The sequence below is a fragment of the Canis lupus genome, chromosome 26, assembly GCF_011100685.1.
Source record: "Canis lupus familiaris isolate Mischka breed German Shepherd chromosome 26, alternate assembly UU_Cfam_GSD_1.0, whole genome shotgun sequence".
Taxonomy (NCBI): domain Eukaryota; kingdom Metazoa; phylum Chordata; class Mammalia; order Carnivora; family Canidae; genus Canis; species Canis lupus.
The window spans coordinates 745,540-761,761 of NC_049247.1; the positions used below are offsets into that span (position 1 = coordinate 745,540).

General features: G+C 56.2%; 1 protein-coding gene across 4 annotated transcripts in view; it reads left to right on the top strand.

The window, feature by feature from the left end:
- The window catches only part of GALNT9 (polypeptide N-acetylgalactosaminyltransferase 9), a 79,780-nt gene that overhangs the window by 24,016 nt on the left and 39,542 nt on the right, over positions 1-16,222 (top strand). For all 4 annotated transcript variants that reach the window (XM_038574677.1, XM_038574678.1, XM_038574675.1 and 1 more), the window contains exon 2: positions 2,539-2,719. In XM_038574677.1, the coding sequence (XP_038430605.1) occupies positions 2,539-2,719 (181 nt within the window). The remainder of the gene's footprint in view (positions 1-2,538; positions 2,720-16,222) is intronic.

The following is a 16,222-nucleotide window of genomic DNA, read 5'->3' on the forward strand; positions in this document are numbered from 1 at the left end:
CATGAATATTGTTACTTATCATCCTTACCTCTTTACTCCGAAAGTGTACAGAAAATCAAGATCCAAGCCTAGAGCCAACCAAAGTGCATGTAATTTTGCACTGGAAGAAGTTAATAGTGTCTAGAAGAGCAAGTGAGGCTGCCTTGACATTCCATGGAGGGGTGTGAGTGCGGTCAGGCTGGGCTGCGTGGCTTCCGTGGCTCCCCAATGGTCACCCCACAGCCAGCGACTTGTCCAGGTGCAGGGGTTGGTGAAGGTGGGCTCGCTGCTCATTTTAAAGCCAACCCCCAGGCCAGCTATGGGAAGCTGGGTTGCGATTGTAGAGCAAAATGGGCTGTTCTAAGTGACTTTGACAATGTAGAGGCAGTGACATAGCTATTTCTGTCCTTTGGGGGGCAGTTCAATATGTTATTTTTTAATTTTTTATTGTAAGAACACCGTGCCATCTACCTTCATGACGAAATTTTAAGTGTTGCTAACTAGGCACAACATTGTACAGCAGCCCCCTAGCTAATGCGTGTACGTTTATACGGCTGTAGAACAAAATCTAGGTCTAAATGACACGCGTGCCCGTTGAACAGAAGTCCCGGTAGAATCCTGACTTTTCCTTTAATCCGCTAGGGAGTGCACAGAGGCTGTTTAAAGTGACACTTCCAGAAATAGAGCCAGTGTCCCTCCTGAGGTCACAAAGGTAACCTGGGAATAGACACACACTGGGAAGAGTGGAGGGAGCGGGGCGGGGCGGGCCGGCCAGAGAAGCCTCAGGCTCCCGGGACTCGCCAGGGACGCGCCCTCATTGCAGAGCCAGAGGCAGACCCCGAAATGACAGTGGGTGCAGGGACACTGCGAACTGGCTCCAACCAGAGGGGGATGTCCTTGCAGAGCGGGGCTTGCACAGGACACGCCAACGCTTCCTTTTCATAGATTTCTGCAGGGTTTGGAATTTCTGACATGAGTGTGTCTCACTTTGACAAGCGAAAAATTGATGTGGAGCAGCCCAGTGGGTTCTCAGGGCCTGACCCCACACAGCCTGGGACCCTCCCTCTCCTGCTGCCCAGCCCTGTCTCCCCCTTCCTGACCCACCCCCCTGTGGGGTCCCCCCACCAGGCCCTCAGCCCCCCCGCCTCCCCCACTCTCAGGGCCCACCCCCTCCAGAACCCACCTGTCTGGTCCCAGGACGCCGCCCTGCCCCCTGGGTCCTCCACCCCCAGGGCCCCAACCCCCTCTGGGCCCCCCCACCCCTACCCTGGGCAGCAGAGCCCCCTGGCCCCCCCCCCCCATCATTAGCAACCTTGCTGTCCCCTCAGGTTTGGGGACACATCTGCCTTTGAAAGACAGCTATTTACAGATTTTTCAAAGTGGAAAATGCAGCATAGCACAGACATTTAAAAATAACATGATTAGATATATTTTTGCTATATTAAAATAAGAAGCAGAAGTGATTTATGTATCATGTAGCTTTTCAATTTTACATACAATGTGTATCCTCTGATCTGACATAAACACCAACATAGGTCTGCCGGTTCAAGATGGAACCTTCCAGAAAACTCTGAGGTCCAGGCACCCGGGGCTCCCCTCCCGCAGGGTTGTAAGCCGGGCAGCAGTGCAGGCAATGGGAAGGTGCCTGCAGAACCTGGGGCAAGACACCAGCTCTGCGAGGCTGGAGGGCCCAGGGGGCTTCTGGGGATGATGTCCTGGGGGGGGGGACGTGTGGGCGGGGAGGGTGGCAGCTGCTGCAGGGTCATGGTTTGCACCCCTCAGTGCATGGCCTCCTGCTTTTATTCCCTGAGGGGGCGGGTGGCACAGAGAAGAGCCCTGCCTGCATGCCCTGTGCTGTGACTCCGATGGCAGGCACTTAGGCTGAGGTATGCTCACCCACTACTACAGGCAGCCTTCCGGTTCCCCTCCTGGGCCCCATCCCGCCTTTCTGTGGCTTGCACTACAGTGCCCTGGGGTGCCCCCGCCCAGAGCCAACATGCCCCAGTTCACCTGTCTCAGAGAGAGTCAGCGTACCATCCCCACGGTGACCCTGCCCAGGTGCCCACTCCCTCTGTCCGAGCTGCATTCTTCTCTGTCACATTCTTCTCTGTGACTACTTGGAAGAATGTTCCAGAAGAAAAAGCCCCAGGCCCGGCCTTCCCTGGCAGCCCATGTGCCCACATCCCTGGTGGCCCCATTGCCCGCCCCCCAGAGGCCACCTCTCCTGCCTGATCTCCAGGTGACCTCCGTCCCTCTCTGCCCTTGGGGCAGGACCCTGCAGCACCACTATGTCCTCTGTGTCAGGGCTCTGGGGCTCCACTTCAGGTAGTGTCCCACTGTGTGTGCCATGACATCAGAAATTCCCACAACATCAAGGGTCGGTGAGCACGTGGGCAACTATGTTGCATTTTTAAAATTAACTTATTGAAAACAAATTTTAATTAATAGCCTTTCCTTGAATTCCTAGAGTTGGGCCTGAAAGAAAGTGGCTGCCCACAGAGGCTGGGGGCAGGCTGGGTAGGCCTGCCTGACTGTCCTCCTTTCCCGTTTCCCCTCCAGGCCTCGCCAAGCCCATCGGCCTGGTGGAGGGACCAGGGGGCCTGGGCCAGGGCGGCATGGCGGCCACCCTGCGCGAGGACAGCCTGGAGACAGAGAGCAAGTACGAGGAATACGGGTACAATGCACAGCTCAGCGGTCGCATCTCCCTGGACAGGACCATCCCGGACTACAGGCCAAAAAAGTGAGTATGCGCCGGCCCCGAAGGCACCACCATGGCCCATGTGCTGTGGGCTCCTGGAGCGCAGACAGGTACACAGACAGGTGTCTGCCACACCTGAGACCACCCTGCCCTCTGGTGTCCGTGCTTGCGGTGGGTCATGGGAATCCTGTCCACACCGGCAAGAGCCGATCCAGGAGACTGGGCTGTGCCTAGCCGCCACTCAACGTGAGGAGCCCAGGGAAGCACGCTGGGACCCTAGGGCTTGCCTCCTCCCATGCCCCCACGCCCCCATCTAAAGCTGTCTGCCTGGAAACAAACCCCTGTGCCTCCCATCCCCAATCTATCGCTGGCTGTGGCCTTGCCCTGTGGCCTCTTAGGACCGAGTCCTGCTCTGTGAGCGTTGCATCCTGTTTGAAAGCTCATTAGGTACCTTGGTGGGGATGAAATCTGAACAAAATGTCATGTTAAGCGGACATGATTACTCGAATAAAGCCCCTCCTGCTGACACCTGGGCCCTGGAAAGGATAGGCAAGTTTACTGGGCCAGGATCTGGCTGTACTCCTCCCAGTGGCTCCATCTGCACAAACACAGCAGGCAGCAAGGACCCTGCATCCTGCCACCACAGGTGCTTTCAGTGGTGGAGGGCAGTACTGGCTGGAAGCCGGGTGGGGGGACGGGGGAGGGCGATTCTAGAGCAAACCACAAGGACAGGGGTATGTGGAGAGTAGAGTTGTTTTAGAGACTGTGGGGACTGGTCCTGGGAGCCCGAGCAGTGTGGGAGTGCAGCAGGGGAGAAGACAGCCTGAGCAGGTGCACCATGGGTGCGGGCACAGGGCGGGGCACAAGTGCAGGTGGTGGCACAGCTCCTCCAGGGATGCCCCTCCAGGCCACGCAGTAGGACTCACTGCTGACTCCCTGTGCTGAGGGGTGGGGTGCCCTGGGGTGGTCTCCTGGGTGAGCCTGCTGGCTGCCTTGGGGGTTCCCTTCACCTAGTGCTTTGGGAACAGACAGTGGGTGTGGCCTGTCTCCTGGGTACCACGGAGCTGCAGGTGAGAGGACACTGGTCTCCTATTCCTTCCAGAGCAATCCCCCTCTCTGCATGCAGACCTGGAGTGCACACTCTTGTGGCCTCAGCACATGCCACATGTGAGAACTCTGTTTTATTTTCGTGGGTACCATCAATTCAGCATAAATGATGCTGGCTTTCCTTTTGTGATATGGAATAAAGATTCTTTCGGTTAGGTATAATACAGGCCAATTTGAAGAAACACGCTAAGTGAATAATGCAGGTGATGTGTAGGTATGACAAAGTCACGGATGCAGGCTTGAGAGGCTCAGGTTTGGGATGTGCCCAGTTTGTGCGCTAAGGGTGCGTGTGTGTGTGTGTGTGTGTGTGTGTGTGTGTGTGTGTGAGCATGGGTGAGTGTGAACACATGTGCATGTGTGTGCACGTGCATGAGTGTGCGTGGCAGTTTCTGAGCACTCCCCGGTGTACCTGACCTTTGGAGATTGACCTAAATGAGGTCCACTCAGCTGCTGGATCTGAGTGCCATTCTTGGCTCTGGGCTTCTGGGCCCCGTGGTGCCTTGCAGAGACCCCCTAGACCTCCTCCAGGCTTAGTAACTCACTGAAGGGACTCACAGCACTGGGCACACTGTGTTACTCCCAGTGTGGTTTGTTAAAGGACAGAATAACATCACGGAGGAGAAAGCATAAGGCAGGGGTTGAGCGGGCAAGAAGGGAGAGTAGGTGGGAATTTCCAGCTGCCCCTCCCAGGGGTGTCACAGAGACGGTACATAACTCTCCCAGCAATGATGAATGGCCACACGGATGACGGGTGCCCACTCGAGCCCTGCTGTCCAGGGTTCTATTGGCCAACTGACCTTTGTCTCCAGCCCCCAGAGTTCAGGCTGACCCCGTGGCTCAGCATAAACCACGCAGCAGCATAGACTACCCTGAGTGGTAACCAACGACACTCTAGTCAGGCAGGGTGTCCCAAGAACACACAAGTCACGTCCCTGGAGCTGGAGCTGGCAAGGGCCAGACCTTCCCTGTGCAGGATGTGGACTAGCCAGAGTGCTTTGTTAACCCCTTCCTGTGCACAGAGCTGCCCACCTCCCACACTGTGTCGCTGTGAGCCTAGGGGGACTTCCAGCCACCAGCGATGCACTGGAAGCAGTAAGAGGTCGCCTGTCCCTGTTGGCATCTCCATCTTCATCTGACAGCAGAGGTTATAAGGGAGGTGATGACCTCCAGCCCATGGGGTAAGGGCACTGGTCCTCTCACGGGCCAACCATGCCAGCCCTGGGCTGAGGGCAGGGCTCTCCTGGCCGTCCTGCTGCGTATGCACTTCCAGTGGCAGAGCACACGTTTATAGAACAGACATGAAAATGCGTGATAGAGCCTGTTGTTTCCCTCCTGGAACCTGGTTCTCTTTCTTTGGGTGCCAGCTCCCCTTCCCACATGGGAACACGTGGAAGCTTCCCAGTCCTGAGCAGGGCAGGTCACATGACTCAGGATTAAGGCAATTAGGGCATCATGTCCACCAGCCACAGCCACTGGCTCAGGGCTGTCACTTGGTCTGGGCCTGTCCAATCAGTGCGTCTTAGAGGTACGCAAGGTCTGGGGGCGGGGGGGGGGGGGGGGGGGAATCAGGCTGTTAAGCCAAAGTAAAACTGCGGTAATGGGAACCTGGGGAGCTACACCATGTTACCTGTATGAGGGGAAAGCTTGGAGTTCCCACAGCCCAGCTGTGGAACCCAAGGACAAATCCAGTGCAGGGTGTGGCACAGTGGGGGTGGGGGGGGAGGGGGAGAGGAATCCGGTTTCAGTGCCGTAGTAGGAGCACCTGCATCCAGCTGCTGTATATGCAGTAAAGTAGATGAATGAAAAGTCCTCTAGGTTCTGTCATCAATCGGTGTACACACACACACACACACACACACACACACAAAGCTGCATATATTTTAAATCTGCTTAAGCAGTTTGGGTTGTGTCTCCTTCTTCCTGAAGGGCTCTCCCAGCTCCTCTGGTCCTCACTGCACACCGAGTCCCCAGAGCACTTTCCTCTGGCATCTCCAAGTGCTGGGGTTTGCCTAGGGGCCTGGCCTCCTCTGGCTCTCCCTCTGAGGACTGCGACCCACCCTCCTTCCCTGGCATGGCAGAGGCTCCCTCTTGAGGAAGGCTCCTCAGCCAAAGTAAACCCTGACAGGAGCCATCAGTTCCCAGTCAGCCTCAGGTTACAGGAGAAGACATCAAGGCAGACGTTGACAATAGGTCTTGCTTGATAGAAATCTGATCTACAGAAACCAACTAGAAGAGGCACAGCTTTGGGGAACTTTTGCCTCCCCAAACAGAGAACATGTGTTTCGTCTTCTGACATGTTTATTTATATCCATTTCTTTCCCCAAAGAAACTGGGAGGCCTTGAAGACTATGCCACACACAGACCCTGCACCCCACATGCTTACGGATAACAGACTAGAACCAGCAAGAAGCCCTTCCGAGCCATAGCTGTCCTGCAGGCCCCTGGGCCTCTTTGGACTTGCTGCCCCCGGCAGATGGCATCCTGGGGCTTAGCCATGTGGTGACAGCCCTCGTGTCAACTTGACTTTGAACATACACCCCGAGTCCTAGGGAGACCCACGCCCTAGTGCCGATCTGCAGGCAGGGTGCCTGGCCGTTGCCATGGGGCACATTTGAGATGGGTGTGCTGCCGAGTGCAGCCTGCAGACCAGGCACGGACTCTGCCTCAAGGGGTAGACTCTCTGTCTCTCCCCTTGGGACTGCATGGGCTTTTGTGGCTGGTCATCCAGTAGAGGAGGGGAGAAGTGAAGCAAAGGAGCTCCCAGGGCATCCACCCTGCCCGGCCCAGAGCTGGCACTGGCCCATTAACTGTCGTGTAAACAATTGGCCTGTTCTGAAGCTGCCATGGTGGGAGGAAGCCCACATGTGCCGGGTCAGAGCACCCCATGGACAGGCCTGAGAGCATGTGGAGAGACATGCCGGCCAGGGGCCAGCTGCTGGAGCCCCTGTGACGACGGCCCACACCCAGTCCCAGGCCCAGAACCACCCACTGAGGCCTTCCAGGAGCCGTGATGGGAAATCAGGTCACAGTTGCCATGATAGGGACCTCGTTGGAGGTAGTCACGTGGCTGTGGAGCAGGAGGAAGGCCGGGATGGGCTACTACGGAATGTTGACTTGTGGTTTGTGATGCTAATGGTGTTTGTGGGAGCCTTCCCTGTGGCCACACATTCACAGCCACACTGGCGCTTAGTAGGCCCTAAGCAAATATCAATGGATGACTAACTGAGTACATACATAAATGTATGTTCAGTCTAAGCCCATCTTAAGCTTTTAGATTGATTCTCTAAACGGCCGTGGAGCAGCCCCATCCAATGAGAAATGGCCTTGTGTTGGGTTCTGACAGGGGCAGCCCCTAGAAGCACGGGTGTGCATGTGAATCTGTGTGTATGCATCTGTGTTTGCATGTGTGCACAGGTGTGCCTGCCCCAACCGACCATTCAGTCTGCTCCAAACCAAGGTCCCCACTTGCTTTCTCCCATTAGATACATTATTGATTTCCCTTTGTCTGGAGGTAGGAAGCTTTTCTAATTAAGCAGCAGCTTTATTTATGCCACAAAGCACATAACATCTTGATTATTAAGCCTGGCCCATGGGATGATGAAAGGGAGACTGGCAAATCCAAGTTAAACAGGATCATAAAAATAGGTGGCCATGCCTCCATCGTGTGCAGTAATGTCTTCTCTGCTACACGTTTGCAGAGCCTTCATGCATATTAACTGTCTGTGCCATGAACATCTTGGCCATCGGCTCCAATAACTCAGATTGAGTGGATGGTATGCGAGAGGAGCTGGAGTCCATCACCCCATGCTGGGTCCTGGCTCCTCTGATGCCTGCTGTGTGTAGGGTCTGTCGGAAGAGGCAAGTGTCTCAGACAAGGAGATGGGAAAACCAGGGTGGCATCATGAAAGCATGCAGTGTGATATGGGGCTTATTTGCAGGGAAAGACTCCTGGTTTCTTTACTCACCAGGGATCACAGAACCACAGTCCAAGCGATATCCTGCCTGGGTGGTCAGTTCTAGCAGGTGACACCCTTCCCTTTGCCTGCCCTGGAGCCCTCAGGCTGTGCCCAGAAAGGAGGCATCTGTGAGGAGGGCAGGGGACCCCCGTGAGGTTGGGTAGGAGTAGCTTGACCTTGCTGCAGCCAAATGGGGAGAGCGGAGGCTGCCTGCCCCTCAGCTCCCTCGCAGCTGGGGGTTTGTTGGGATGGGGGCTCTGGACATACAGGGGCAAGGGCTGGCTGTAAAACCTCCTGGGGCCTCAATGCCCCTTTGCCTGCCAATGTCCACCCTCAGAGGCCCCACAGGGCTGCAGGGAGACAGCCAACAGAAGACCTCCATACTGAGCAGGACCCTGGCAGGTTAGGACCCCGGTGGGTCAGTGATATCTGAGAGAGAGACTGGAGGGGTTGGAGGTCACAGGCCACCAGAGTAGTGACACTCTTGATGGTCCAGGGATTCCTGGAGGCCTTGGCCACTCCCGTAGCCTGCTCACTCCACTGGGTGCATGAAGGCCTCTAGCCTGCCAGGTGGTGCCTGGGCTTGTCAGCGTGTGGAGCAGTGACTCTGCAACCCCTGTGACTGTCTCATGTAGTCTGAATGAGGTGGGGCGTAGGGGGACCTCCGCACACCCCAGTGCCCTGTTCCTGACATGCAGGTGTTTGTGTGCGGCTCTGCAAGCCTTTGCTCTGAGGTCTGGTCTGAGGGTGGACTGCATACATGGCTAGGGACAGGGGTTGCGTTTCGGCCTGTGGCCTTGTCTCTGTGAAGACAGGCAGGGATGGCTGGAGCAGGAGTGCAAGTCAGCTGCAGCTGCTTCACCCATGCAGGTCTGTGCAACAGTGAATCTGGGGTATGTGTGCTCCCTTCGATCTTCAGGCCGTCACCTCGAATAAATATGAGCCATTCATGTCTTTCCTGGGCCATCCGTCTCTCTCTGTGGCGTGTTCCTGGGTCTCTATGTGAGATGCTGTGTGTGTGCACATGTTACTCTGTGTGGGCACATTAATGAAACTACGACGTCTGTGTTGTGTGTGTGCGTGTAGTTGTGTGTTCGTGTGTCTGAGCTGTGCACCCATGCACATGCAAGTGAATGTGCATGCAGGCATTAATGAGTGCACATGTGTATTATGTGTGCACACATGCACCTGTGTTGTGTGATGTACATGTGTGTTTGTTATATGTGCATGCACGTGTATGTGTGTGCACATGTGTGGTGTGTGCTGGGCATGTGTGCGTGCACATGTGTGGACATACACATGTTTCTGGGAGATCTTGCAGCCAGTTGCCTGGATGGATGGCTGGCCTCAGCTTGGGGAGTCTAGTTCCGTGTTTCCTTTGTGTCCCCAGTCTGTGTACCCGTGTCTGTGTTCCCATGAGTGTGGGAGTGTGTGACACATAGCAGGCAGGTGCCGCCCCCAGACAGCATTCACACCGAGCAGACATGCTCCCTGGGTGACACACTTCCAAGAACCCACAGGCAGCTGTTTCCAGAGACATCGATCGTGGCTTCCGAAGGGCAGCCTCCCTGGACCCGGGGCGCTGGCAGGAGATAGATGTGCGTCCTGTCGTCAGGAGGTGAAACTCGCCGCTCCCCTGAGGGGAGTGCTGCCACTTCCTCCCCCTCCATCCTGCCTCTGATGCACAGAGGGCATCCCCATAAATTTTCATTAGTGTCTGCCGTGGCCCCATTTCCTGTGAGGCCAGTCATGACGTGCCTGCCACACGTTATAACCAAGACCTTGGAATAGGCTTTCCAGAGCCTCATAACCACCCCTGCTCCTCTGCGGGTTTATAAATCCTCTTAGAAGCATCCCTGTGGTTGAGGATTTCCTGCTTCTCTGGCTCTGGGTGGGGATGTGAAGTCTAAGCCAGAGCCCCCACCGCACAAAGCCCAGCCGTCTGACCTGACACACACGCAGGCACCCAGTGCATCTGCAGGAAGCACCCACTGTGTGCCCAGTGCTTATCTGCTTAGCAAATTCCCGCACTGCCAGCTACAGTGACACCAGCTGTTATCGGATGGAGGCAGGAATTCAGATGCGGTGCCAGGGGTGGCCTCTCTGAGCAGGACCTTGTGGACTCAGCTGGAGGCTTAGTGGCGGGGGCAGGGGGATGGCTGGCACCCTCTGTGGGTTGTTGCGCGTGTGGATGCCGACCGCCAGCTGTCCACCTGGGGGGACCTACATGTGGCAGTCGGGTTGCCTCTCTGGTACCTCAGGGCTCCAAAAACAAAGGCCCAGCACACAAACACCAAGGCTTCCTGCTCTTCCTGACTGCTCAGACACACCTGGCCTCACCTCACCATACTCCGTGGCTGGGAGGTGCTGTGGTGGGAGGGTCTGGGCAGAGGAGCACAGGGGTGTGACCTGCTGTGACCTCTTCAGGAAGCATGGTGGCCAGAGCACCTATTTCAGACCATGTGTGACAGTGTTTGGGGTACATAGGCTGATGACACTCCAGAGATGAGTGGGGTCCCCCCAAACAGAGGGACAGCATGTCAAATGAAAAACCCAACCACCCAGCTATGAGAGGTGTGCAAGGATGGGATCCCTGACCTCACATAACCAGAAGTCTGCCGTCAGCGTCCAGAGTCCTTCAACTGGCAGCAGCTGACAGCGTCAGGGAACCCAGCTCTCCCCAGTTCTCTGCTCCACCATGTCTATCCTCATGGTCACAACATGGCTGCTGAAGCTTCCTCACATCCTCACACCGTCCTGAAGGGCTAGAACAAATATGGTCCTGCATCTTCTCTCGCCTCAAGAACAGAGGACACTTTCCCAGAAAGCCCTGCAGAAACCTCCTCGTGTGTCCTGGGCCATCTGCCCTTCTGCCCGTCTGTAAGCTGTGAGAGGCAAGGATGCTCATCTGCTCCTCTCAGGCACTTGTGGTATTTGATTTGCTCTGTTTCTGGCCTCTCAGGGTTGTGGGGACACCTGCCTCAGATCCTGGGGCTGGCTGAGAATTCAGCTGATGAGTTGGCGGGTGGTCCTCTCCCTGCCCCATGGAGCTGAGGCCCCGAGCTGGGATCCTCAGCATCCTGGCTGAGGGCAGGGTTAGGACGAAACCCTGTGCCAAGAGGCCACAAGCTCCTGTGGACAGAGACTCCCTGAGCCTTCTGGCTCCTCTGTGACCCATCTGCTGAGGGAGAAGCTCAGCGCTTGGCCAGATGGGGTCCTCCCGCTGCACCCTGAGCTCAGGTGAGCGTGCCCCTGCACCATGTACCGTCCAGCGTGCACTCCGGATCAGGACCCCTTCAACCCCAAGAGGCAGAACATCTATCAAACTGGCTTAAGCTGGAACAAGAGATGGGGCAGGGGTGTGGGGAGCCAGAGGGCTGTGATGGCCATTGCAGGGAGGGTGGGGCGTGGGTCCCCCAGCCGCGGCAGGGGCCGAGCAGTCCTGAAAGCAGCCACAGCTCAGCGGCATGGGGAGCTCAGCGCTCTGGTGGAAGAGCTGGATGTGAGGGCCGCCTGCCTCCAGTGATGTGCAGCCCTGCCAACCCCACTCACGTGGCCTGTCCTGTCCGCTGAGGAGGGAGGAAGGAGGTGACACAAGCAGGCCAAGAGGCCCAGTTGGTGGTGACATTCCTGATCTTCAGCGGGGCCAGGTTTTTATCTCTTCGTTAGTGTCCAGCCTTACCTGACAACAGCCCTCTCCACCTGCCCTGGCTTTAACACAAACGTGCTCTAATGGGGGAGGGGAGTGTGTTCTGAGTAAGAGAAGTTATTTTAATGCAGAGTTGTGTTAGGCCAAAATGAGCTATGCACACTGCACTGTGTCTGGTTCCAACAACAACTTGTGAGCTGCCCGTGTTCCCAGGGGGGTGACTTGCACATGAACGCAGTAGGGAGCAAGACGGCATCACCCTGACTGGGAAGTGTGCCTGGAAAAGACCCCCGTCCTCTCAGAAGCACTAATTTAAATGTCTAGCAGCAGGTGAGCAGCCGCACTCAGCCCTATGAGGCCTGCAGGATTGGCCCGTGGAACCGTGTGGCTGTGGACGGGGGTGCCTAAGCCCAGGACTGTCTGCACGCCCCCTTGCCGCTGCCCACTCAAGACCCTGGACGGTGATCAGGCCCACAGCATCCTGCCTGTGGTCCTTGTGGGGCCAGTGTCTCTCTCTGTGACAAGGGTCCAGCTTCCACGTCTTGAGGGGTGCCGCAATGGGTGGACATAGCTGCACGCCACCCTGGAAGCACTGGGGGGGCAGGTGAGGGCAGACAGGGTCTTGTCACTGGCATTGATGTCCCCGATTCTTTATCATGAGCGGGGCTCCCTTGGGGAGCATGGCATGCCTGGCCCTGCTAAAGCAAGAACATGCCAGTATGAAGATGTGAAGGAGGCCCCGAGCCATCCTGGTCTTCCCGTGCTGTGCGGGAGGCTTATCTCCTCAGGAAACCTTAAGCATGGAGCCCACCGTTCCCATGGGTGACAGGGTCCTGGGCAGTGGTGCCACCCCATCAGTCCCTAGGCTTGCCCTCCTATCTTTTCTCCCTTTCTTCCTCCTTAATAGAACCCCAAATTCAGGTGAGCCCAAGCCCATATGAAGGCTGCATTTCCTGCATCCCTCACAGGGGGTCGTGGCTGTGGCCAAGAGGTCATGATCTGGCCAGTGGGACATATATGGACATGAGGAAACTGTGCCTGGTGGGGAGGGCATGAACTTTCCCTCCTTCCCTGCCTCCTGTGATGGAACCAGAGCTGCTGGCTCAGATAGGCTTGTGGATGACCCCATGCTTGGCACAGTGATGAGGCAGCAGGGCCTGGCTGCTAACACCCCAGCCTCCAGCTGCCCCAAACCACATCTCCAAAATTTCACACAGAAATCAGCATCTGCTTTGTGTACATCACTCCTGTGTTCCCCAGGCGGTTCCCCCTGCTGTGTCCCTCTACCAAGGTGTCCCTACAAGCTGTGCCCAGATACACATGGGTATTACTGGGCTCAGGGAGGGGGCAGCCCAGGCACTGGAGTTGAAGCTAGCTTAGTTTCCATCACGTCCAAAGTCATAAGTGTCAGTATTTGTTAAGCTCTATATGAATCTATCCTGTGTTTTACAATCATCGTGAGCACAGTAGATGCACTATCTTTAAGAAGACTGTCTGGATAGCACCAGATCCTTTAATAGATGTGACCTGTCAATTTTCTAGTCCCCGAATGGGACTTACTCTTGTTGGAAGAACTGAGTGAGAAGAATCTCAAGAAGCAATACTGCTGGGGAAGAATCTCTTCCAGATGGTGGTTTCTAAGGCAGAGATGGGAAGATGGAGAGGTCATCTTGTGAGTGCCACGGCACAGAGGGTCCACCATGTAATCCAGGACTCAGAACTAAGTTCATTAAATAGATGGGGCTTAAATGATTCAGGGAACTGACCTCACCCAGCAACATGTGTGTCCAGGCTATGGAGAGCTCATCTGGAAAGACCTGCCTGCTTTATTGGTTGGAAACTTAGGGGCGCATCTTTCGGGCCGAGGGAGTGGTGTCATCGACATGGGCTTCCCGTGGACTCCCACCTGGGTCCTGCCTGTCCTGCGTGTTCCATACAGATGGCTTCATTCCAGAGCCCCTGGGGCACAAGTCAGTCACAGCATCGGCCCCGGCCTCTGGGACTGCTCCTGCTCTCCCGTTGGTTCCCCCCCTCCCATGTTTGGGCAGAGACCCCATCTGAGTCTGGCCCTGTGCACCTGCTCCTCACACATTGACCATGACCCCCCAGCGCACCTTGTTCTTGGTTGCCTCCATCAGAGACCAATGGGATGGACTCCCAGCCCAAAGAAGACCCTGGACATGGTGTTCTGGTGTCTGCCTGAGGGATAGCTGCCTGAAGAGCCTAGAGCCTTAGTCAGGACCACAGCAAGTCGGCCTGGGGAGGGGATGGTGTCTGCAGAGACCTCGTGCAGATCTTCCCTCTGCCTTTCTCCTTAGGAACCACGCAGTGTGGGCTGGGGTGTCAGGGAGCACCATCGTGTCCACCTCCCCATCCTCCCTCTGAGCACCTTCCCCACCTCGGCTGTGCTCCTGCTGAAACCCTTCCTGACTCCTGGACTCAGGAAATGACGTGATCCAAGTGTAAGCCAATCAGGGCACCCTATCTCCCCGGCCACGATGATTGAGTGCACCACCCAATCAGCACCGAGGAGACACGAGGGTGCTTCCCCTACCTGTCCTGGAACATTTCTCAGCCCAGGAAGGGGCAGGGAGAGAAGAGGCCCTGGGTCCTGCCCAATGGCCGGAAGTCACAGCACCCCTGCGCTTCTCACAGAGGCAAGCCTGCCAGTCCCCCTCATTGCTCACATTGTCTGATGGACCTGCAGGGCAGACAGTGGGCAGTTTGTCTGGAAGGTTCTACCCCCCAGCTTGCCTGGGAGCCCTGTGCTCTCCCCGGAGTACCTGGCAGCCCAGGAGCTCTGTGTCTGTCAGGGACCAGCAGGGGCGTGAGCTTGCAGAAAGCATTTTCCATCCAATAAAGGTGGCAAGTCTCCAAGGTGAGTGGCTGCCATGGACATTTAGGGTGGAGAACAGGTGGCCTGGCAGGAACCTCTACATCACGTGGAAAGTCTTGAGATCAGGCACCTTGCAGGGCCCAGTAGGGTCCTCTGCCCCAACTGCCAGCTAGGAATGGCCAAGAAGCCCGAGGAGCAGGGCTCTAGCGTCCAGCTGCTGCCTCATTCAGTGCCATACCATAATGAATCCCTGAGACTCATGGCCTCAGGGGAGGGAGGCAGCAGGCAACGCATGTCTACATTGTGGAGACTGGAGAGGGGTGCTGAGCGTCCACCAAGGCAGGGTCATGGTGCCCTCCACATCCTGCCATGCTAGCACATCCTGTCATGCCAGCACAGTCTGTCACACCAGTACAGCCTGTTTCTCATTATGCCCAGTGCACCCCATCTGCAGGCTCCCTGTCCCCTGGTTCTCCACGTGGCTGGCTCCTCCCTATCCTTTGGGTCTGTTACAGGCTGAACTGTGTCCCCTTAGTTCATACGTAGGAGCCCAAACCCCCAACACCTCAGGATGTGACTTGGAGGTGACAGGCAAAGTGGGGTCACCCAGATCTGTCCCATATGACTGAATCCCCTCGGAAGAGTAGAGCAGGGTGCAGACACACACAAGGCACCACCACTGAGGACACAGTGGGAAAGTGGGAAGACAGTGTCTGCATACCTAGGGGAGGCCTTGGGAGGAGCCAGCCCTCTGCACCTGGATCTGGCCTCCCTGCCTCCAGACTGGGAGGAGCACATGTCTGTGGTCTAGGCCGAGCTCTCTGTGATGTTTGTTACTCAGCTGAGCTGAACAAGGCAGGACTGAACTCACTGCCGGGTTGGTCATGGCTCCTCCTTGGCTGCCTGGTCTAAAGATGGCCCCAGGGTCCCCACCCATGGCCCCACTGTCTCCACCCCTTCCTCTGTGAAATCACCCTGCCTGTGTCCACTGCTTCTTGTCTGTGCACCACAATGGGGGCAGACACTCCTCTGTCCTGTGGGCCTCACGCTTCCAGCCCCCAGCACATACCTCCTCCACCTCAGGAGACAGAGCCAGTCCTTAGGACAGCCACATGTGGCCCAGTGGCTACCTCAGAGGTCCCTTGGGGAGGCAGAGAAAGCAGCCCCAGCAGTCCCCATGCCCGGGATGAGGCAAGTTGAGACAGTGGGGATGCTCCCATGTGTTAGGGCCTGTGAGTGTACATCCTTTGTTAACAGATGTGTGCTAGGCAGCTTATGTGTGCAGGCCCAGCTCTGTGCCCTTGGGCTATGGTAGTGAAGGAGCCTGCTCTCAGGCACTTGCATTCCAGGGAGACTCCAAATTGCAGATAAGAGGGAGACCACAACGGAGGACAGTGAACAGGTGGGAGCAGGTGCAGGGAGTTCAGCCCATCAGCCTATGCAATCCTTCCATTCCTGATGCTTCCCACCACCAGCTGTCGTCCTCAAGATGTGTTTATATCCTCAACTGTTTTTTCTGTTGTGTACATTGTGAGAGTTCATAAAAATGGTACATTTCAACCTTACTCCTCCAAGGAAAAATGGAGTGTAGTCTTCTTGTCAGATGGCATTTTTCTGAGTGATGAAGTCACCGTGGCTGTGCACCTGTGGCCACGTCCACATGGTGTTGATGAACAACTGTGTCCCTCCAGCTGTGAGCTAAGAAGGCTCACTGGTGATCTCCCACCTGCACCAGGGCAGCACCTGGCCCTGGGGCATTTGGTGGGGAGCTACCAATGGCTCAGGTTCAAAACCCCAACTGCATTCACTTCATAGGAGGGAAGATGGTCTTTCAGAGCAGGGTTGTAAGTGTGAACATGTGAGAGCATGAGGCATGAACGTGAGTGTGTGAGTGAAAATGTGGGTGAGAGTGTGTGCAGAGTGTGAAAATGACTGTGTGGCCGAGTGAGTGGTCTCTGCCATCTTAAGGAGAGATTTGGTGTGTTTATATTTATTGT